The following is a 24,306-nucleotide window of genomic DNA, read 5'->3' as shown; positions in this document are numbered from 1 at the left end:
GATCAATGTGAGTTTTCCAAGTTAAGTTTATTCAACTTTATTCAAGAAAGGCTCATTAGTAATTTTCATTATAGCATAAAAAGTATTAAGTAAATTATTAAGCTATATTATTGACAATTAACATTTAACACTTTCTAAGCACTTTGTGTATATGGCAAGAAAAATGTGTTAATACCCAGCTTTAGGGAGTTCAGAAAATATAATTTTAAAGGAAAGGTCCAACTAAGTTTCTTATAAATAAAGACTTATAGTAACTAGGATTGGCATTTGAACAGTCTAATGTCTTAAAAAGTTTTGTTAATTTGTTGCTGCTTTCAATAACAACTAGCAACAATTTTGCATATCTTCTTCCGTTGTTATAATGTTTCTTGTTTTCTGAGTTTCCGCCTTTATTTGTTTCTCAATTTATTAAAAACAGCAGTTCTTCTCTATAATCATAACAAAACTAAAGTACAGAAGCATATGAAAGGTTACTGCGAAATCTCGAATTTAAACATTATGAATATTTGCAACTAGAGCAGGTAAAATTTACCACACGGCCACATTTGAAAAATACTGCAGCTGTTTAATCTATCAACCTCGAACAATCTTATGTGAGCACCGAAGAGTGGGTTGCCCCTCGGAAAATGTCTAATTTATGTGTGGGGGGTCTTTTTACTGTGTGTCACTCCCTTGGCCGCACCCATATCGTTTTCCTTTGTGATAGAAGACCTCTAATATTGTTAATTACGGAAATATATTTCATTTTATCTTTATCTTGGCAAGAAGAGTTCGACGAGGAAATGTTGGAAGGGGGAGGGAGGGGAAGGGAGGGGGGGGGGGGTAATATTTTGGAGAAGTACTTCACAATGTGATTCAATGAATTTTAATTTACCAATATAGAGTAGTTTATCAATAATATGGATGCTCCCTGTAAGTAGCATCTGCGTTGCCTCTGGGCAAAAGGGCGTTTACTGACAGAAGTTAAGTCATGGCATAAAATTGCAACTCCCTTCCCCCCCCCCCCCCCCCCCCCCGACATTCACTCAAAATTTCCCATGAGTTGTGACCTATCGTGTAAATCTTTGAATTATTTGTTATTTCAACACACCAGCAAAATCACGATTTTTTTGTCTTGGCTCTTTTTGATGGTTACTTTTGTTTGCCCTTATTCAAAACACTACCAGACTAGAATGCAGAAACGCGGATCGACATAATTGGTTACTGGTCGTGATTTGGGCGAATTTCATTGGTCGAAAACTTTTGGGAAAACATTTGAAAGCGAGACCTTACCATTCAAGCCTCGTGTTGCATTGTCACTTCAAAGAGTTTCACGGTGGGGGCCTAAAAGTTGTTTTTGCTACACAAATTACTAATAACGCCAAAGAAATGTGGTTGTTTAAAGCCGTCTTACTGACTTTCTTTATATCCTCATTGTTTTGTGAAGATGAAAATGTAGTTAACGATCCTGCAACAGAAAAAGAAGAATCTGACATCGCAGAGGATACACCAAGCAGTGAGTCAGAGGAGAGAAGTGAAGTGAAGGAGGAGAATGGGGTACTTGTGTTGACCACAGGAAACTTCGACGATGTTATCAATAAACATGACGTCATTCTTGTTGAGTTTTATGCGCCTTGGTATGTCTTTCCCCATTTTTTTAAAAAAAACCGACAATGGCAAGGTAAAATTGCCTACAATAACAAAAATGTACATCTTTTCTGTTCAATTATGTTTTGTCGATTATACAGAAAAAGTTTAAGTCTAATTGTTTCTATAATAGGTTACATATTATTGTAAAATATATATGAATAGGCCTTTTTAAATTTTTGAAGTTATCTTCTTGTCAAATCATGTTAAGCATCCTGAATTGTACATGATTTTAGGAAAATTAAATAAATTAGAATATATTAAGAAAGAAATATATTCTGAGCACAAACACAATATTAGATTGGGCAGTTTAGTGCAATGACCTGACAAAATTGCTCAATCAAATAACATGGAATGGATTTTACAGAAAAAGTAGCGATTGCCCAACAAAAGATCTATGGTGTGGATGTGTCCTTCGGGCCCACGTAATGTCATGGACTGAACTCTTTTTATTTCTTCAACATAATTATGTATTTACATTTACGTGGACATAAAGCACAACTGTCTTCTGATTCAATCTGGTAAAAGAAACACATGCTGCAAACTTTTTTGTGATTATTTTTTTGGCTTTATTTACTTTGTTACCTTTTGAAGCTTTTAGTTCCCATCCCCCAGAAAGTTGTCCCTGGCCTTGGGCATGTGAAGCCGTCGGGTATTGCTCATTGAGCCAATTCCTCTAACATCAAGCCAGCATCTGGTTCCTAATTGTTATTATCTCCCTCCCTTTTTATCTCCTCTCATCCACCTTTCCCAAACTTATTTCATGAAAATGAACACACATAAATTTTATGAATATAAAATATATATAGAACTTATCAATTTGTGCAACTTTTTTGACACAAGCTATGTAAAAGTCGAAAACACAGTGGCCCTCGGAGAAAATCCATGTGCTTTTCAGGCCCGGCACTCAAAGCAATTAAGAACCCCTGTTCTTGGCATTGAACCTTTTACCTACTGGCAAACATCAACAAGCTTTTTTGTAACAAGATATAAACATAAATCTTATTATAAAGCTAGGAAAACCTCTGGGCTAAAAGGAACACCAAATCAACCTAGATTGTCCAAACCATTAAGATAAATGTAGCACACGTGAGATAATGTGAAGCCAGTCAAAAAGGAGACACTATAGTATTAATCAAATTTTCTTTTATAGGTGTGGACACTGTAAGACACTAGCACCAAAGTATGAAAAGGCAGCCCAAAGAATGAAAAATGAAAGTCCTCCAGTGCCATTTGCAAAAGTTGATGCCACAGTTGAGTCTGATCTTGGATCAAGATTTGAAGTTCAAGGATACCCTACTCTGAAAATATTTCGTAAAGGCCAGGCATATGATTATGATGGTCCCAGGGAAGAAGATGGTGAGTTCTTTTCTATGCCCAAATTAATGATTTCATAATAAATGTTAATATTGTTTAGCTTTTGATGAAGATGTTTATAGTCTGCATGTGTCAATTTTTTATATATTTACCACTATAAAAGCATCATTTGTAAGCTACAATGAACTGAGCAAATTTGTGTCTCGGCATTATAATATATATTTAAAAGCATTCTTTTGGACTAGTATTTTTTTATAATCATAGTATTTTGTAAATTCCAATAAAGTATCTTTTTATTAAATAGTTCTTGCTTATTTCTTGCTGATTTTTATTTTCTAGGAATTGTAAACTACATGAAAGAGCAATCAGATCCAAATTGGAAGCCTCCTCCAGAGGAAGTTATAACTCTCACTAAGGATAATTTTGCAGAAGTAACTTCTAGGGAGGATCTGATGCTAGTAGAGTTCTATACACCATGGTATGCTTGCAATCATGAATTTATCAACAAAATTTGTTTTAGAAATGTATGTCATAGAAGTAAATATATATGATAGTACATTAATTGAAAAAATAGAAAATTTTATCTAACAGCAATATTTTAGTGTTCAAAACCCTTCATTTATCAAGGTTTCTAAAGATGCCTTTTGGTTGTAGGTGTGGTCACTGTAAACGACTTGCCCCAGAATATGAAAAGGCTGCAAAAGTATTAAAGAATCGAGAACAGCCAATTTTGCTAGCCAAGGTTGATGCAACTCAAGAGGGTGAATTAGCCAAGCAGTATGGTGTGACTGGTTACCCAACACTGAAAGTTTTCAGAAAAGGAAAGCATTCTGAATACAAAGGTGGAAGAGATCAAACAGGTAGAAAGAAATTCATTATTGTATTACGTTCCGTTGTATGTTATTTTTCACATGTTCACTGCAGTGTGGAGTCAGTCTCGACATTGCCAAGTCATTTCCCTTTTTTATGCACAGATTGCTATCTCCCTAAATTCCAAAAATTTAATGAGTTGTTTGTATTTGTTAAGTACACTTTGTAATTTACAACAGGACAGTTATAAGTTACATTTCAAATATTCATGCTTGCAGTAATCATTAGGCAACAGTGTTTTGATTTTTTGTAATCAGTTATTATGTTTTGTAACTTGCCTTTGAACATTTTGAGCACCAGACCTTCTATCTAAATTTGTTGTGATTTTTAGCACCAGAATTTTTCAAACTTTCTCAAATGGACTTCCACAACTCCCCCCTCTAGCAGAGAGTTAATAAATTTCCAGTTGCTTTTCTTTGTACCTTTTTATGCTCATACCTGTTTTCATACGTGTTCTGTATCCAAATGTCTCCATTTCAGGTATTATATCATACATGGAAGGACAGGTTGGACCAAGCTCTAAGCTTAAGCCAACATTAAGAGAAGTGAAGGAGTTTATGAAACAGGCCATTGATGATTTTGTTGTTCTTGGGGTATTCAGTGATGAAAATGATCCTCTTTATACCACATATCTTGAGACTAACAATGACCTCAGGGATGATTATGCATTTGGGCACACTTTTGATGGACAAGCAAAGAAGCATTTTAGCATTAAAGAGAGCAGCATCATTATTATCCATCCAAGTCATTTAACGTCAAAGTATGAACCAAAATATCAAATTTTTAAGGTAAATTACCATTTGCTTCTTTATTTTGCCAATTTTTGTATTCAAATGATAGATATTGTGTTTTTCTGCTAATGTAGGTTTAATATATATAATGTAAGAAAAGCTACCTCACTAGTTGTCCCCAAAAAAGCTGCAAAGAGCCCAGCTTCAAATAGTAGGCCATAAGATTTCTTGAAAATGATATTCCAGAATGGTGCAAAACTTTTCCAAATAAATTGTGCAAAAAAACATTTCTTCTACAATTTTTGACAAATACTTGGTTTAACAAAAGCAATTTGTAATGGTTTAAAATATTTTATAATATGCCTTTGATGCAATTCCAGTTTTGGTGCAATGATTTAAAATCAGGTTCTCTTTTTCTGCTCTCTATTTACATGTTCTTCATAGATACATCAAGTTGGTTATACAGTACTTTTTAAAGAAATACTTATAGTTATTTTATTTTTAATCATTATTTAGGATAGCAAGGGAACGCAAGCAGATATACAGAATTTTTATGAAAAACACTCAGCTCCCCTGGTTGGGCACATTCAGTCTCACACAGAAAAGCGATTTTCCAAAAGGCCTCTTGTTGTCGTGTATTATGATGTCAACTTCGACCATGATTATGCTTCAAGTAAGTGCTTTCTTTATGTTACATGTCTATGACCTAGATTTGCTCATTATGTTCTATTTGGGTTGCTCAAATTTTGTTATTTTGTAATTAATTGAATGTTTTCTGTGTCTAAGGACCTGTTAAAAATTCAAACAGTAAATTTATTTGTCAGAAGCTGGCCAAACATTTTCAAGATGTCATACATTTCATCTACTGATTTTTTAAACTGATAATGCTACATTTTTTTAGGCTTTCTATTTTATTCATAGCACAAGGACATCAATCGTAACATAAACATTCCTCTTAAGGCTCTTATTGTTGTCACAAGCCTTGCAGTTGCATACCCAGGGCTGTAGCAGTGGGGGGGGGGTCTGGGGCGTAGTCCCCAAAAATTTGGCCACGCCCTTCAAACACTCGCAAATGCGGGGAAACGCCCTTTTTGCAAACTTTTTCCCCATTATTTGATTCATTTTAGCTTCGGTAAAAAGCAAAGTATTTTACAATTGTTATTGACACAAGCATACAGTATACTACCCCCTGCCCCCAATGAGTTTTACATCGTTTTTGGACAAATCTCAAGGGCCATATTTTAGAAAAGTGGGGGGTCTGGACCCCCCTATTCCCCCCCGTGGGTACGCTACTGAAGCCTTGGTTGTTATACCTTGGCTCTTTCCTAGAAGCTTTTGACAATTTCAGTGTTAATATTTATTATTGTTTTTATGGCTGTGCAAAATACAATTCCAATGGAAGAAAATGTCAAATTATGATTAACTTTTCTTCAATTTTCCAGTGACACAGTATTGGCGAAACAAAGTTGTTGAAGTTGCACACTCCTACCCTGACATACAATTTGCTGTTGCTGATGAGGAATCATATGCTGAAAAACTCAAAGAACTGGGACTAGCAGAGTCAGGGGAGGATGTTAATGTAGGATTCTTTGACAAGAAAGGACTCAAATATGCAATGGATGATGAATTCAGCGAAGACGACTTGAAAGAATTTATTGATTCATGTCTAAAAGGTAAATGACTGCGTTTTTTCAAATCATATTTTTCTTTTTCCCGATTCCAATTGCTAGATATGCTTCATGAACAGGACAATGGGCTTTGGATAAGAGGGATACTTTGCTCAACCTTTGCTCAATGCAAATTCCGTTTGACGAATTTCATCTACTTATACTACTCTAGATTCAACTTGCTGTTTCATGGCAGTGACTTGATTCAGAAGATGTAAAGGTCCATAGAAATGTGATCTACAATTGTCCAGCTTGATATTCTAAATTAAGATTTAAAATTGTATCTAACCAACCAATCAGCATACCAACAAACCTATTGTAACCAAATGGAATTTAAGAAACCTGAAAACCAGATGGGTCGAACAAAGTTTCAAATGAACTGTTTCTGTTTTTTCTCCAGGTGATGTGAAGCCCATTTTAAAGTCTGCTCCAGAGCCAAAGAAAAATGATGGTCCTGTCAAAGTTGTTGTTGGAAATACATTCGACAAAATCGTAATGGATGAATCAAAAGATGTTTTGATTGAATTTTATGCTCCGTGGTGCGGCCACTGCAAATCTCTAGATCCTATATACAAAAAGCTTGGTCAGAAATACAAATCCGACAAGAATCTAGTTATTGCAAAGATGGATGCCACAGCGAATGATGCTCCACCAGAATTCAAGGTAGAAGGTTTTCCGACAATATACTTTGCCCCACCTGGCAAGAAAAGCGACCCCATCAGGTTTGATGGTGACCGTACTGTTGAAGGATTTTCAAAATTTTTGGAAGAAAGAGCTGTTGCTTCGTTTAAGAAAGGCAAAGATGAGCTGTAATCAACAATGCTACGCAATGCATAGGGACTAAGAACAGAGTGACCTAATGTTGCATAAAGAGTTTCAAATTATTTGGATTCCTGAACGGCCAAGGCGTTATCGGGAAAGTTATGTCTGGCTACAACTCTCTGCTCTTTTACTTTCAGAATTATGAATGTACAATTTTTATAAAGTATAGAGAAATATGCTTTATGTAGCCAATAATGTTAGTGTTTCGAGTAGATTGGAAGAAAATATATTATAGACAAAAAGATTTCAACTGTCCTTGTCTGGAATCTATCGATAACTCTTTCGCTTTGGCTATTGAAATCATGCCATCATACAGACCATCCAAGAAATATTATGGGCCTAAAGAAAATAAATGTTTTTGAGCTCCGGTCTTATCAACAGGGTTGTTGTTTACAGGGATGTGTTTAGAATGCTCAGGACTCTTGATGACTGCAAAAATCATCATTTATGGCCCCACGGCAGGCGGCTGCACCTGACTTCTAAAAGTATCTTGATTCGAGAAATACACTCTTTTTTTGCAAGAACAATTTCATAAGAACATGGGCCTCAAAACTGGTCAAAAGTTGAGAACAATTTAAGAACAAGCTGAGGCTGAGCTTCTGCAAAATGCAATTTTGAACAACGTTTTTTCTCAAAATCGAGGATTTTTAGCGATGTGTGGGTGCTTTTTCGGTGGATATTCAAATTTGTCAGCAAATTAAGGCTGTCTCACTCCCTTTGTTGGCAAATGAGGCCTGAATACCTCCTTAGAGCGAAAAAGTTAGCAATAGCACTGCTTACACCTTCTTAATTTAAGAAAAAATTAAGAACAATCCAGCCTCAGATTTTCGAAAAAATTAAGAACAGTCAGCCTGAACTTAAATTTACTGGTTCTTATAAAAAAAGAATGTAGCTTCATAACGCATAATTTGAGAGAGTGAGACGTAACATCTGGCAGGTCAATGCAGTGAAGTGATTTAGGAAACCACCCTAGAACACATCCTTTTAAGCTGCAAATTTGCTATTTCTCTTACTATACTTTTGGCACTCGCAAATTAATTCAGCTGTCAACTTCATGCACTCTTCTTTGCCACCGTTTTACTGTTTTACTGACAATTATTCTGCTAGGATTATGCAATCTTTCCAACCATGATTAAGCATGACACGTGTTAAGAATGACATGCTGTTTTAGGTGCTGAAAGAAGACTGCAGTTAAAGCATTCTTGGAAATCGTTGAAGCGTCGCGAAGCCCTGTCTATTTAATTATTGAGACCCCAGTAAATATCTCCAAATTTTTCATGCACTGCAGAAAAATGCTATTTCTTTTGTCTCATCTAAGAAAGGGGTCAAAGTCTTTTTAGAATTGAAGGGTACTTAACGGTACCCTTGGTTCCAGGCACCATGAACAATTTCTCCATTTTAGACTTTTTAGGGAGTAATGATACTGAAAGTCAGTAAGCATTTATTCTGATAAACTGCTAGAATTAGAAAAGCGGAATCTCACCCCCAATAGAATTCTGAAGTCATGACGTCGCAATATATATTTAATGATTTTCGGTATTTATAAGTATTTCATGGTGTTCTTTTAGGTTATTTGGTCAAAGTTTTTGGATTCTAAAAATAGATTTTTTGTAATGTTTATGATTTATTCTAAGTTCTGTTATTTATTGTGGACTTCAGGCTCCACGACCTTCAATAAAAAGTGCATTCTATTTTGATTAATCGATGACTATACTATTTTTAAACTTTCCTGTAAGGGCTCTGAGTACATAAGTTTTTTGATAAGGAAAGCATGACAAGAAAACACGCCAGTTTTATTCTTAGATCTATTTAATTCTAATTCTTTACACTCAAATACAACAAGTTCAGTTTCTTCTGTTTGGTATTAGTTTTGTTTAGAAGTTGTCAATCAAATCACTACTTATTTTTACTCTTTGAACGCGCGTTTCGAAAATTCGCTGCTGTTTGTCCTATTATTTTTTAATCTTTAGCTGCATTGTGCTTTTATTCTTGGTAGGGGTGGTGGACTATCCTTGGGCTACCATCACCCTTCAAGCACTCCCGAACATCACCTACCACCACCCACCCACCTCGGCTCTGGATAACCCACTGATCTATGAAAAAGACTGGATCGAGCTTCCTATTGTCTTGAAACACCAAAGTTTGAATCCTGTTCAATTTGGAAAGGAAGAGGGCCCCAAACAATAGCGGGAAGCCATTCCTCAAAAGCAATACTTTAACGATATGAATACGTTGCTGTGTGTATTAGTCCTGAAAAAGAACAAGGCCAGAGCAGCTGAATACATTGCTAGGACTGATACTTAAGGCCGTCTCCTAGCATAGGCTGTTCTAGGGCCCTTTTCTCGGATGGCGACACTCGGGTAACATTAGAAGCTCGATCCATTCTTTTTTATAGATCATTGGGATAACCCCACCGACACAAATCTCTACTGCTTGTGGTTTTCCAATAGTCACAATGCATCGATAGACACACAGATGGTGCCAATATCTTGATTTCGAGAATATGACTTATTCTTCGATTCGTAAAGACAGGTCGCTTGCATAGTTGTAGCTACATGTTCGCGTCCAACTCTAAAGACTAATTCATAGTCACTGTTCTCGTAGGATACATTTTCTACACAATTACTTCACTACACTTTATTTCAACTTCTTTCACAGATTAGACACATGTACTCATATATTTCATCTAAACGAGCTGTACATAAGTTAATCTATTTACAATATATTGCAAAGCACAGTATTTTCACCTGGTATAATCGATGCTGCAGGCAAGTAGCTTAACAATAGAATCCCACTGTAAAGAGGTAGATCTCACCTCAAAGAGCTAGACCCCATTTTAAATAAAATGTTGTTACAAAAGAATTGGAGAGACAGGGGACTATATCGGATAGAGTTCCTTAAAGTGGGACGTCCACTGCGAAAATCTATACAGGAACTATACAAGTCTGAGTTCATTCTCAAAAAAGGTTGTAGGTCCTTTTGTTTGCCGGGCCAGGCTGTACCTGAAGGGCCTTGATAACACTATGTGTTTATTCTGTTGTGGAAAATTCCTTTTTCGCCACAATGGATATCTGGGTTCCAATTCTTTAGTTTTTTTTATCTTAGCGGGAGCACTTGGAAGGACTGCCAAATTCTCTAGTGACGTCACATTACGTTGGTATTGGAAGATCTTCTTCCGATGACTCGGTCGTCCCTCGCGGCCTCCTAAACCACTTTCTGGCTATTTCGAAGAACGAAGATCTCCTATACGATGACCGGTGACTGGTGGACGTTATCTGGCAACCAGGCTCGTCACCGAAATCACCATTTATAGCCCTGTTTCGCCCGTGCATTGGCGATAGTTCTCTTGTCGAGAATCTGCTTGGCAAACGTCCCTTCACTTCCTGATGAAAGCAAAATAAAATCTTTAACTAAAGTATAGACTAGTGACTAAAGTATTATACTGGATAGAAAGTAGCCAGAGAGATAAAAAAACCCCGATTTTCGAAATGGACCCAACGTAGAAAGTCTATGTTGTAATAGGAGAAGGGATGCTAGATGCAAAAATAGCTAAAAACCATAAGCTTAAAGTCATTGATGAAAAAATTCTAACGAAGGGGATTTTTTAATCGATACTTAATGTGACAGTTCATTCATGAATTAAAGTAGAGCGCAGAGTCAGAAGATTTTAACTCTATGATTTGAGCGTAAAGGCAAGGACTGAGTTCGTTGCGGCTATAAGTACTCCCCCGTCCGAGGATTAATTTGATAGATTTTAAACAGACCGTTATTTTATCTGCTATTTACATCCCGTTGATTCAATTTCTGGTTAAACAAGTCGGTCATTGTACATCTAAAGACTGATCTTTTTACAAGCTGTAAGCGTTTTGGCTTTCTCTTGCTTGTGGTTTTGGGGGAAAGTAACATAGTTAAAACACGCACACAGACAGTGCTTTCTTAAAGATGGATCGGTAGCCTCTCTTGGGTGCATAAAGTATTAATCGGCCCATTTCAGTTCGATGAGTGTTGATTCTCTTTACAACTTAATTTTCATACCAAAAGACTCAAAATGTTTTTCAATAGTTTATGTAATCCACCACCAAGAGCATGGTTCTCTCTATGTATGCTATAGTTCATTTCTTGATTAACCAATAAAGAAATACACCGACTCAGGTATTGGTTTCGTTTGGAAAATGATTTCAAGCTTTGCTCTGAATAGTCATAGAGATTATAACTTTATGACCTGGTAATTACTGAGAATTGGGCGCAAAAGTAACTTCTTCCCCGCCAAAATTCCCTCGACACATAATTAGGCAACTTGGCACAATAATTGGCGTGAAGGCAACGATAAATGTTAACTTGACGATCCTCCTATTTACCTTGTAGACTTCCCTGGTCTTTCTCGCTACCCCAGTTTGGTTCTTCTGAAACCATATGTTATCTCTTGCAATCCAAAATCTCGTAAAAGAACGATCCCAAGTGTAACTGCGCTTCGTAGAGGACGCATAAACCGATATTTTCTCAAATACTTGATTGGCACGTCTGCTACGAAGATCTCTTATACGATCCACCAAATGCCCGGCATAATTCTGATCTGCTATTATTGTTACCCAAGATGCATTGCAGTCTTCAAGTGTCCCAAGTAGCTGTCTCACTTTCAGTATTTCAGTGCCGTCGGCAACTCCATCTCTGTTTCTGTCCCATAGCAACATGTTGCCATTCATCAGTGTAGGCCCATTGAGATATATGACAAAAGAATCGATGCATTCTGATGATATTTTGCAAATATCTCCAATGTGACTCAATATTCCCCCAGCCTCTGTGGCGGGCACTGTGTCCTTTGTGCTTTTATTCTTGTCGACTAAAACGAAAGCAACTCAAGTATTTAGCGTTACATCATTCAAGCAAATGCAATGGCTTTGCAAACAAAACAACGTCGTTGCAAAAAGAACGACTGGAACTAATTCTTTACTAAAATTTCCTATTATTTGCATACTAAGCAAAATCATTTCTGTAGATTATCGCGATGAAAAAATGGCTTACAGACACTTAATATTCAACGTCCCGTTAGCTTCCTGATCTTAGATAATACGTTTAACCGAATAAAGTGCGTATTTTAATGAATAAGCAACATGTTATTCATCAGAGGTTTTTGTTTCCGACGCAGAATAATTCAGCTTAATAAAATATATTTGCCTCACAGATAGACGCAGAATAATATGAATGTAATGGCGCAACTTTTTGCGCTCCGCACTGGGATATTGCAAAGCTGTAAGCTATGAAAAGAACAACAGGTTTTTGTCAACACATAAGTTCCTTATTCATAAGAATTCTGGATTCTTCCAGGTTCAGAAAACGAGTTTTTGCAAAGTGACCAGAGTCAACGCGCACTTGACAATCCCCTGACCATTCTACATTTACACTTTTAATTAAAGGGATGGCAATACACTTATATCAAATAGGTTTAACTCACTTTTATAATTGATATTGTATTTAACCAGCCGATTATGAAGACACGTTAACGACTTTGTAAATATCTATATATCTTGACCCAATCAACTCAAGAACTAATGCCAAACTGATATCAACTAATGCGTTACAGCATTTGCTTTCATCTATTTTATCATTTCCGGACAACTCAGATTTACGATAATCATCAAATAGCCCATATACTGCTCATTTTTCATGTTTTCTGTCAAGAACATTCTAAGTTTAACCAATTTTCCATGTCAATCCACAATTACTGTTATAATGCAACGTAAAATGCAATTTACGTGAGATATTTGGGACAGTAACTCTAAAAAAGCAATTTGCCAGAGATTTACCGTGCAAGTGTAATCAAGAGAAATATCTAAACGAGAGTTCAAGTAGCATTGAAGTTTAAAAAAGCTGCACGATTGAACCTGGAAAATGCACTTGAAATAGCAGAGTAATTGATTTTTGAACAGCAAACATTTAGGAAATCCAATAGAAACCCGCATAAAAACCTGTTTTTATAAGAACATTGAGGTGGAAAACATTTTTAATGTATGCAAGGCCTGTACGTATATGAGAGCCTTGTTAAAAACCTTTTAGACTGGAATTTAGAATAGCAGCCTGTTAATTAAGAACCTATTCAGGCTGCCAGAAAAAACCTAGGTTCTTTTATGCGGGTTTCTACTGTAGTTAAAATTTTCTTTACAAATGAAAAATGAAGTTAGTAAGTTGTTTTCGATATCAAGTTTGCTAAACATGAAGTTTAGCAAATACATCTTATCAAAACAGATTGATGACAAATTCTTTCCCTGAAAGTGTTTTTCAAACTCTGATTTTGCTTATAATCCTCAGTTGATATGTGGCAAGTCAATTTAAAAATGTTGCAAAATAATTTCAGCTTTCTTTTATTCTACCTCTGTTATTACTTTTGCTCGCTGTGTACTGTTTATAAGATGCTTCAAATTTTTGACAAAGGCATCATAACCAATGATGACGTATTTGTCTGTATTCAGTCACTCAGCCCAGTTGCGAAGCAGCAACGAAATTCAACGATAGTACGAACACATTGATCCGCTTGGACATTGTTCTCATTAAGCCATAATTAGTTGTCGGAATATTCAATGGAAACTTATCCAACTAATTAAGAGGCCCGACAAATGAACTGACCATTGTGCTAGCGTATGATCTTAGCCTGTCCCTATGTGCGAAATCCAGTTTAACACATGCCGATGGGCACAAGTTTATATGCGGTGTTTTTGTTTGCGACCAAGTAAACGTCACGAGTCACATGGCAAAGAAAATTTAATATCGTAAAAATTAAGAACCACACTTTTCATTTGCAAGTTCGGGGTCACACTACCGTGGCTTTTCAATTCGGAAGGTTGCAAGAACTTTTTCCATGGGTTGATTTGCGAGCGGGAATACTAAGTACAGTGAATAGCACGACATCAATTCATTATTTTCAGTTTCAGCTTGCCTATGTTTAGATTGTTGGTATGGGTTTGAAACATCCTAATCCTCTCAATTAAAGTTGATTAGCGGTGTGGGATTTTGGCATTCTGCTTACACGAACGAAGTAATTCCTAGTGCTTGTTTTCGAAGCAGAGAAATATCCGAAATTTGCAAGCGAACCCACTTCAAAAATGCGAATATATAAACATCAAACTTTGCTCTTAACCGTGACGGTAAATCGCATCTGAAATTCCCAATGGCAGTTTGCTAAGTAGAAATCACGTGAATTGCAGCTTCAGGAACGTTAATTAAACATTCTTACGCCGGGCAAGGAACAGATCGTAAATGGAGATCTTCAAACGATACTAATACACTTAATTTCAAAACTCAAGGAGTTTCTCGAGGAGCAATATCTTGCATGTCAATTTACCAAAAGTGCGCTGGAGATATCTTCTTTGATTAGCTTAACTCGAAATATCATGAAAGTTCGAAGATTCTATTGAAATATCTCTTCCACTTTTCATAGAAGCAACATCCCCTTTTTCTCTATAGATTACAAGGACTTTTCTTCTGGAAACTTTAATATGTTCATATCAAGTACAGAAGATTAATGTATTTACCATTTTATCTTTTATATTTATAAACATTAAGCAAAGATATAAAATGAAATGCAAGCAGTTTTATAAGGCAGTACAATGTAAATTGTGTTTGCATGAACAAGAATATCATCTAACAAGTAAGCAACAAAAGTATTGACCAAAAAAATATTTTATTCCCTATCTTTTATTCGTCATCATTCTCTTTTAGAATGTACAATGCAAATAAAGAAGAAAGAAGAAAGTCTTGGTATAAATTTTGGTACATGAAGAATGAAAACTAAATTTTTAGAAATTTTATCAAGGTAAATATGTTCAAGTCTCAGTATCTAGAGTAACAGAAGAATCATCTTGGTTGTTCACCATGCCATATTTGCTGCAAGAGATGCTATGGCATCTAGAGAAGTGAAGGAAGAAATAGCAGTAATGCAACCAGAAACACTAAATGGCTATGGTGGCTGGAAGCTTTTGAAATGTTTATAATCAGAAGAGTACTACACATCTCGCGGCAGGCTCGCTGAAGCAACGTAGAGGTCATTCAGACATGTTGTATAAAGAAAGAATTACTGAACACTATCAAACCAAGAAAGCTAGCCTATTTCGGGCACCTCATGAGACACGCCTCGCTGCAACTAGAACTTATTAAAGGCGAAACTAAAGGTAAACGTGGAAGAGAAGACCCATACTGACATCGTTTGACAACATCAAATAATGGAGTGCCACACCAAGATACGAAGATTTAAAGAAGATGGCTCAAGACCGCCAACAATGGAGATCCATGATCGCCAACCTTCTAAAAGAAGAAAGCACCAAGGACAGAACCAGTAACGTAGCAGTTAAAGCACTAAGAGAATAACTCCCGGACTTACAATAAGGATTTACAAGAGCGCAAGAAAACAAGAAAGAGAAAGCGTAACAGCAAGAATTTCTGTAAGCAGCTTAGAAAGCAAGTTGCTAAAAGTACATTTTTCATTACTTTCAAGTTAGCAGCCGACTATACTGTTCGTCAAAGCCTTTTACGTTTTCTGGCAATTAACGGGATAGATGGCCTAAATGTGTTTTGAAATAGAAGATTTAACATCTAGGCTGTCGCATCTTGACTCTAATTACATTACAACTTCTCATGACACTGTAAAAGATTGTTCTAATTATTAGAAACAGATGTACACACCGCATCAAAAGCGGGGTTTCTGTCCGCCTATTTTCAAGCTGAAAACAACGAATACAGTCAATTATTTCCAACCATCTTCGCTAAGATCTGAAAAACCACAAGGCAAAGGAAAAGCCCTTATTAAAGTTTGAGTAATCATCTAAAAGATGGCCGAAGCAAGTTTGGATGGGCAAGTTCGGCCGCCTTCAGATACTGCTGTAATCGCTTATCGTATGGCCGAAAATTGAACAGCGCCTTTAAAAGATCTTGAAAAACAAGCACGCAGCATTAAAACCATCAAAATGCTCTTATAAAATTGACTCGATCCTTCGGCATGAGCTGAAAAGACTTTACATTGGTGATACACATTCTTAAGACATCAGTAAGAGAATCTACAGAACAAGAGAAAGAAGATTTGTCTAGATCTTCTTCAAAGATGACTTAATCCTATTGACTTGCATAGCATTAAATCACCAGGAATGTGAGGCGAACATAAGATGAGCTACAGCCTGTCTAACTGATGAATATAACACACTATAAGTCTGATACATTCAGATTATTTCTTGCATTGAATTAATACTAACAACGTTGACTATTGGAGATAGGAGGCATAATGACTAGCATTGACTCATTTTGCTATCTCAAGAACTAATTTTTCTTCCCTCTTTTTGAATTAAGATAGCTCTGAAAAGCCTGAATCCATCTGCCTTCTTTTTTGTCATGTAGTGTTTAATCAATTAGCGATAAAGACGGTAGAAGGCAATTCTAGCGGGCTGTAAAAAGTTAAAAAAGATAATAACCATACTAGATAACCTTGACGACAGAGCCAATCTATCAAATAAGGCTAAAAACGAGACCTTTACCTTATTTAAAAGTGTCTTCAAGTTAACCCGAGAAAGAAAATATGTTAAGAAGGTGTTTGTTGTTTCAAGTGAAAAGACACACATACTTAACGAATGCCTGGATTTTCTGTCATTCGTATGATCGTTGAGGTTTCAAGTCCCTTTGCGGAGTTTCATGGAGAGATGAAGAGACGCTTAAAGAACATCGAACAAAAAGAACATAGAAGATGATGAAAGATAAACTGAATATGATATCTATCTAAGGCTTGTTTTTAATCAAGCATGGATCAAATTAAATGTTTGTGTCGTACTTTGTGAAGACAAATAATTAATGAACTCAAAATTAACAGACAAAATAGAGTTCATAGATATATATTGTATAGAGGCAGTGAGCTCCAGGATTTCGGAGAAGAGTAAACGAAGACATTTCAATGTTTGCTATCGAGATTTGAGAATATTCAAGCTAACTTTGCTGGAGAGAAGTGTTATGATATTTTTTTTAAAATTGGTTAATACGTCAGTTTCTCTTTTTCAAGCAAGGAAATTACTCAGGCTTCGGAATTTTTCATCTGCTTAAAAGATGCCACGTGGATTGATACAAAACTTATTGATTTTGGCATAATAATAGTGCATTGGAAAATATTTCATTTATTTCCTTTTAATAAATATTCTAGGGATCTGTTGAATGGCTAGCGTTTCCTATTGTCTGGTTGTAAGGATATGTCATGTTAATAGCTATGCACAGCTCCTTCCCCAGCCACTGCGCGGCTTCTCTGATCTGCTTGCAAACATTGTGCCTCCACAGTGGAAATCCTTTTCAGAAAATTATCCGTGAAGGAAGTTGAGCCGGACCATTCAAAGTTGGGTCGGAATGAAAAAGAAAGAGGTGCAATCCAGCAGAGAATATATGCAAAGAGCGCAATCATTTTTGGCGTCGCTTCCTCAGAAAAAACCATAGCTCGTAAGATCGAAAGGGCAACGGCATGTTGAAAGGAAAACATCCCTAACGAGCTCTCGATAGGGGGCTGAAATCGATATGCTACCCGACAGGAGAACGCGCAGTGTATTTGACAAAACCGAAATAAAACTGCACGTAAATTAGTTTTGAATCGTAAACACGTTTAAGCTAGATCTATTTCGGACAAAGAATGCTTCATGGGGGTGTCAAATGAACAGCATTCAATTTTAAGAAGGCGTACTTTATGCTGTCAGACGATTAGGACCAAAGAAACTCAATTCTAATTTAACACTCATTTATGCCTAGCATAGACAGAAAAGAAAATCCGCTTTTTCAAAAGCTGTTAATTGTGTGGTAAAATGAAGCTTCTTACATGCTACTTTCATCAAGTGGATACAAAGAAAGTCATTTGTTCTTCAAAAAATTTTTTTTTTTAATACAGCATAGAATTCTCTATTTCCATGTCGACATGCTGGTAGATTGTTCGCTAATATTTTGCTTTCGACTGCGAGCTTAGACATCATTTTAGTAAGAGGATTCGTTTTAACGGTCAAAGTACAAAGCTTAGCGTTGTTTCTCTCTCCATCTTAAAGCCGATAAAGACAGTTCAACGTGTGGGATCTGTAGATCAAATCTTCGTCGGAAAATAGTTTGCAATATTTGGTTGCATTGCTAAACAACATATCTGGGATCGTCTGGCCTCTCCAGCGCTCAGTGACTATGAGATTCTCTACCCATCTGCCTACTGCTCATTTCTAGATGGCTTTACGTAGAAAATCTGCCAAAATGGCAAATAATGGTGTTCTATACAAGGGGGAGGTAAAATATTTTATATCTCGTGGCTTTTCTCTCAACGTGCAAATGAAATCCAAATGTACCTTTTCCAAATAGGCCTGAAGTGAAGCCCCTCTTAAGCTTATTACTTAAGAAAGGTCATTTTTTTCAAATTTTACCTATAGAAGCATTATCATTTCAGCGTTGAAAAGTTTGCAGGTTTATTAAGCACACACCTTAATTTGTAGAATACCACGCCTCTGAGAATATTTGCATAGAATCCTACAGCCTTGAACATTTGAAGTCATCTTTAGTCCCTCAGCGCCCAAAAGCCAAAAGTATTTTTTTTGGCGATATCAAACTTGAAATGTTTGGCTTATTCTTTCAAAAACTGATAAAATTCCTTCTGAAGTATTATAGATACCTTATAAAATTGTTTTAATTTTGTAACAGGTGATAAGCATATCTTGGCCACACCTACAAAATATGTATCTGTTACCCAGAAATCTTTCTCAATAGTGCGGTTAGTTCTTAAAAAAGATTTCTCTAAACATAGATCAAGGACACACGAAGACTTTTATATCCTTCTGTTATCAAAAGAGATACCTTGCCTTAAGATCAAACAGAAAATATAAAAATTTGGCGGTTTTCTGGGTCAGAATGCCATTCTTCATGTTTCCTTTTTTCTTTAGTTTAATTGGAATCATTCTTGCCCATATCTATGTTCACTGGGGTGATAGAAACTTTCCCATTACTCTCGATTCTGTAAAAGCATGGACTCCGACAAAAGTTGAAAAGTGGGTGGGCCAAGGGAAAATTTAACACCCACGACAAAAGATTTTGAAAAACTCTATTGTTTTGTAAAAAAGTGGGGGGGGGGCCTTCGTCGAAGGCCCTGAAAAGGGGTTCTGATTTGGTCATGAATTCTTAAAAAGCGGTAGTGGGAGAGAGGGTGAAAAGACACATTTTTTAATACAACGAATAATAGATAATTGAACTTTCTTCTCACTTTGTAGTCAAAGGCACGGGCGCTGTTAATCTAGTCTTAGGTAACAATATGTACGAAATAACTTTCAAATTGCTCTAGACATCTCAAACACAAAAAACTGGCACATGAATTGCTGAAGGTAAAGTTCTGAAGTCATATATAGTTCTATCTTTCTTTTAAATTTATCGATCGAGACTTTTCCAAAGCTGAGACCTATTATTTATAAAGTCACTTTGATTTCAAGCAAATTGCTTGATATGATTTTCATCTGTCATCTGACATCTGTCGAAATGATTTTCATCGACGGATAGAATCAAGTAGCTGCAAACATGTAATACCGGTTTCCATTTAAAACATACAATTCAGCGAAGCTCAATTGGATAAAGAAAGATAAATAAAGACATATACTCACGGTCAATGGAACGGTTGTTTGCATAGAACGCCTTCATGTTTTTCTCAAGGAAACCTTTGCTTTTCAAATAGTTTCTCATATCTTTCAGGTTATCCAAATGACGTTTCTGGTTCATCAGTACGTTCCATCCGCCCGACACCAACACAGAGTAATCACATCTTTCGCATATCGACAATAAGCGAAGAAGAGGGCTGCGGTATGTACCCCTGCTTTGGCTGCTGCAACGTCCTGAGTTTGAGCATTTGTCCTTGCTCCTAGTCAATGTTTTTCCAGCTAATGCCGGGCAATTTGCAAAGCCCTGCAGCCCTGACCTGCACATCAAGCGCTGGGTGGTGTTTATGTCACCTTCAGTGTGCACCAGAGGAATGAAGTTGATCTCGCACTTTCTTCTACCTTTCCTCCCGTGGCCTATGCGATTTCTGCACGCCCTTGTTTGTGCTATGCTCATACATTCTTTGCTATCACTCCCTGTGATGATAGATATAAAAAGTGAAGATTTTAAATTTCATAGAGCAGGTTTGGGGCATTTTTAGTGCTCGTTAAGATGCTTACTATTAGAGAAAACTAGTTTGGCAAGTCACTTCAAGGAAGTCTAAACGCTACTTTATGTATTTTGTTCATGGCTTGTTTACAGAAATGAAGGAGGTACTTTCAATAGCCTACAGAAGCTAAATTCGCCCCCACTGCTTTCAAGGTCGCTTTGCTACTAATCGCCATAAACACTAGCTAACGACCTTTATTTAGAGCTGATGGCGTTTTAATTTCGGGCGACTTGTGACGTCATATGCTATTTCTCACCCTTCGGATTGTTTGCAGGGCCTTAGTAGGGTCGATCAGTTAGCTGGCCGCGCTCTTATTCCCGGCCGCGATGTGGTGCTCCTCCCCCGTACGATTTCCGACTTCCAAATACATGATTACTATTGATAAAAGCATCATTACTAGTCATAACCGCAACACTAGTCGCTGTGTTGTTTGAATAACAAGATCAAGGTCTTAGGACATTCATGAAGGATAAGTGAATGCGTTCGGCAATAGATTTCGGCAATTTTCGTCAAAACGTCGATAAACTTCTCAATCATTAAAATACATATAACTCATTAACCATACATTATGATGCGATCTGCATACTGGCAAGATCAAATGTGATTCACTCATTCAAAACCTGCTATAAGCACTCTATTCGGAATAGCCGGTTCTCAGAATCTCTGAGCTGCAGACTCCAAATTCAAGTAAAATAGAGGACACCGAAAAACGAAGCCTGCGTGTGGTGAGAGAGCTTTGCAGTTAAATAGCCCGAAAACAATCGATGGTTGCAAAAGCTGATTAAATTTTAATCGACAAAACTGCAACATTTCAAATGGAAAAATTAATTCTGCTTTCACAAAAACAGATTGCTGAAAAGCATCTTTCGTTGATGGAATAGCGATTTTACGACATTGCACCCTTATTCAAATGGCGATAAAAACCGAAAACAAAGCGTGATAAACAATGTAATTTTTTGTATGTTTTCAAAAGCCGTCAATACTGCTAAAATTGCTTGTAGACACATAATAGAAAAGCTAATATTTACGTCAAATGGTAGTTAGAATGATGGAGAACCAGAAAGGGGCAATTTAAGTGCAATAAAAAAGAAAATATCTTATACAAATAATCGAGTATATTTACCTGTCGTGAAAAATGTGCCTTTTCTATGGCATCCTTTTGCATTTGCAACAAATTCGATGAGGAACACGATGACTGTATGCCCGAAATGTGCGTCAGGATAAGGGTCGAGAACCAAAACTGCATCACTGTCTTTGAAATGTCCTTTTACCCGTTCAACTAGTACTGTCTTCAGGGCCTTTCCTCCTCTTTCTTTATCTGCAGTGTAGATGTTCATTTGGTTTCGCCTCCTTGATTTTAATTCGGTACAGTTCTCTCCATATTGTAGCTTTTTGCACGGAGAGGAGTGTAACATTTCCCACGCTTTCGAAACACGAGTTTTCCAAGGATCCCCATCTTTAACAGATCTGCTCACGAGTGATAACTTTGGTGAAACTGATTTCCCAGAAAAAACTAACACGAGTTGTGATATAGCAAAAAGTGCGATTCCAATAAGGCAGCTACCACCAAAAACCATCTTGAATCTTGTGCAAAGAATATTGCCGTGCAATGCACCATCAACCCAAGCGTCTGCTTCGTTCACCGTTTTGTCCTTTATGTTTTTGATGACAGCCTTGCTGTACAGTACTTTTATACACTGACCTTAATGTGAAACAGCTTAATTAAATGCGATTCAGCTATCCCGTCCGTTTATACTCGAGTTGTTTTTTCATTGGAAATTATCGATTAAACCCGTTGAAGCCCACAGCGAGCCTTTTACTAAGAAAGACAGTCCCGGAACAATAGAGCAGTTAAGTTCATCCCAGCGAAACAATAAACGTAAGTGATCGCTGATTGGTTGTCGGCCGCCTCTTCATCAATTCAAGGCCTATTAATTATTTCATTGAAGAGATAGCACATATTCGAGAACAGAAAAGCACTGTAAAGTATGCTCACCTCACAATAATGCGGTTTTTATTCTGAAAATCTGTTTTCACAACAGCGAAATCCACTAGCACCGTCCAGAAATCCTCCTTACTTGAAACGATCAAAGTTTTTTGGCTCACAGTAAAGATTTACTTATCTTTAAAAACGGTTTAACTGAGATCGACGTCACAATAGAGATGATTTAGCTTGTCCACGTGTTTGCGTATTCCACTTAGATGAAACCTCGCTTCTGCTACTAATAGAAATATCCGTATGGATACAGTATTGAGACACCACAGAAACTCAATACCACGAAGAACTATTTTTTATCTACAAGCCGTGCAACGTTGCGCACAGTTGTCTAATCTCCAGCGCGTTGTTTCTTCTATTGGCTGTTCTCATCGGTGCTTGCTCATAGCAAACCGTATGGGTAGGCAAGCCTTTTAGCTTCACACCTCACAGCAATGATCTACAGCTTATCAAAGTTTGCAGCCCCGTTAAACAGAAGTCGGCTTCTTTTCAACATATAATCGCGCTATTTCTGAGATCCGTGCCCAGGACTTTGCGAAAGCTACTTACATGCAAAGAGCCCATGACATGATGCGGTAACATCCCGAGCGGTAAAAAGGCTGGCGCCAAAACGAGGCGCCCGCTTCAAACAGAAAACCTTATTAGCATCAAAAAATCCGCAATATAGATAAGCGTGGATAAGGACAAGGGAAAAGAGAAAAGCTACGTGAACGGAGGAGAGTAAAGGAGGCGGCTTCTTGCCTTTGCGTTTGTTAATGCATCTACACAAGCCCGAAGCTTAATCACGAACAACTTCATTTTCTGTAGAAAACATCTTCCTTTCAATGGCGGCACAAAGCTAAAGGGAGGAAACCATCAAATAGAACATTCTTGTTTTGCGTAATATTAAAGTACCTCATTTCGGTTTCTCACAACAAAGCTGGGCAATTTCTTTGGCCTTTGCAGTCTTACGTACGTTCACTCCCATAAACAATGTCGGTTACAAATATAGCTGAGCGAAAAGATTTCATTTGAGAGGATCCATCTAAATGCTATAGAAAACCACTTTACTTAAGCTGGTTAGCTTCAGTGCGGAAAAATGCTTTGTTTGATCGCTATATATAAAATGCTTCGTTCTTCTTTACGCGAATACCCTACCACACGAATCGTTGTTACTAGACCATAGGAGGCTAGCCTGCATCACAGACCATAGGAGGCATGCTGCACAAGGCATGCATGCTTATTTAGACTGTACAGAGAATTTAAATTAAAAGAGTAATAGATTAGAGGCAAAAGACTAAAATGTCTTGTTTTCGATGTGTTCCAAGCATACAATATGCTGCCCCTGTAACGTCAGCTACATGACTGGCTTCTGTAGATAGCAATACGTTAATTGAGTTGTGGAAAAGATATTGTACAAAGGTAAATTCTTCTAAAAAACCTAGCAACCTTGAATCTTCAACTTTGCACTTCCCGCCCCGTCTTAAACAAACCCAACAGCCATTTTGTTAAACAATGTTATCAGTGCCTCTGTGTGAAGCGAAAAAATTATATATTTTGAGATAGAAACAAGCAATTGTCCAACAACCTCTCGTCTATGCACGTCTTCAGAGCTAAACAGTCCCATGAAGACAACGACGGTAGATTAGATGGAGTATCCTCTTATTTTTAAGTTTAAAAGTATTGCTAGATTTTGTTGATTTTGTTGATCTTGTGTTTTTATGTCAGCAAATTATTGACCTTATTTTAGAAGAAATGCTAAATGAAAAAAGATCAAGGATCTTTGTATAAAAATATTCAAACACGTAAAAACATTTTCAAGTTTTACTTAGTATAGATATTCTTGTATATAAGGCTATGATAGTTTGGCAGTACGAACGCCTTCATACTTGCTTCCATAGCAACATTGATAGTTTATTCAATATATAAATATTTTCGAAGAGGGTGCTGCTTTGTTTTAAATTATTTCTTCAGGCCGTATGTAACAAAAAGAAAAAACTAGATTGTTAGAAAATCAGCTCGATCTAAGCTCAATGAAAAAGTAAATCGTTAGCTCTCTACTCAAGATTATTATAAATGCCTGTTTCTTTATCATCATCATAACTATTCTCCGTCCCTCTTCTTCATTAT

General features: G+C 36.8%; 2 protein-coding genes across 2 annotated transcripts; one reads left to right on the top strand and one right to left on the bottom strand.

The window, feature by feature from the left end:
• The first annotated feature begins 1,283 nt into the window (after positions 1-1,283).
• Positions 1,284-7,277, top strand: LOC135682762 (protein disulfide-isomerase A4). Its single transcript, XM_065197785.2, has 8 exons — positions 1,284-1,616; positions 2,780-2,985; positions 3,283-3,421; positions 3,598-3,803; positions 4,294-4,601; positions 5,061-5,217; positions 5,987-6,217; positions 6,612-7,277. The coding sequence occupies exons 1-8, from the start codon at positions 1,369-1,371 to the stop codon at positions 7,022-7,024; spliced, it is 1,908 nt and encodes a 635-aa protein (XP_065053857.2). The 5' UTR covers positions 1,284-1,368; the 3' UTR covers positions 7,025-7,277.
• Positions 1,349-23,818, bottom strand: LOC135682765 (uncharacterized). The gene is made up of 4 exons (XM_065197790.2): positions 21,325-23,818; positions 19,660-20,127; positions 11,392-11,873; positions 1,349-10,416 (listed from the first exon to the last, which is right to left on the bottom strand). Exons 1-4 carry the CDS (start codon positions 21,776-21,778, stop codon positions 10,183-10,185), a joined length of 1,638 nt encoding a protein of 545 aa, XP_065053862.2. The 5' UTR covers positions 21,779-23,818; the 3' UTR covers positions 1,349-10,182.
• Between the last annotated feature and the right edge of the window lie 488 nt (positions 23,819-24,306).

Source organism: Rhopilema esculentum, chromosome 16 (assembly GCF_057945365.1).
Source record: "Rhopilema esculentum isolate cy_ngs chromosome 16, ASM5794536v1, whole genome shotgun sequence".
Taxonomy (NCBI): domain Eukaryota; kingdom Metazoa; phylum Cnidaria; class Scyphozoa; order Rhizostomeae; family Rhizostomatidae; genus Rhopilema; species Rhopilema esculentum.
Note: the sequence above shows the minus strand (reverse complement) of the source record. Positions and strands in the feature narration are given on the sequence as shown.

What these genes read in the sequence shown, in the direction of transcription:
- LOC135682762 (XM_065197785.2), top strand. Translation starts at nt 1,369, where the DNA reads ATGTGGTTGTTTAAAGCCGTCTTACTGACTTTCTTTATATCCTCATTG. An exon ending in AGGTGGAAGAGATCAAACAG is followed by an intron (nt 3,804 to 4,293) that starts GTAGAAAGAAAT and finishes TCTCCATTTCAG; the next exon opens with GTATTATATCATACATGGAA. An exon ending in CAAAATATCAAATTTTTAAG is followed by an intron (nt 4,602 to 5,060) that starts GTAAATTACCAT and finishes ATCATTATTTAG; the next exon opens with GATAGCAAGGGAACGCAAGC.
- LOC135682765 (XM_065197790.2), bottom strand. Translation starts at nt 21,778, where the DNA reads ATGGTTTTTGGTGGTAGCTGCCTTATTGGAATCGCACTTTTTGCTATA. An exon ending in AGGCACATTTTTCACGACAG is followed by an intron (nt 20,128 to 21,324) that starts GTAAATATACTC and finishes CTATCATCACAG; the next exon opens with GGAGTGATAGCAAAGAATGT. An exon ending in AGACCAGGGAAGTCTACAAG is followed by an intron (nt 10,417 to 11,391) that starts GTAAATAGGAGG and finishes TGCTTTCATCAG; the next exon opens with GAAGTGAAGGGACGTTTGCC.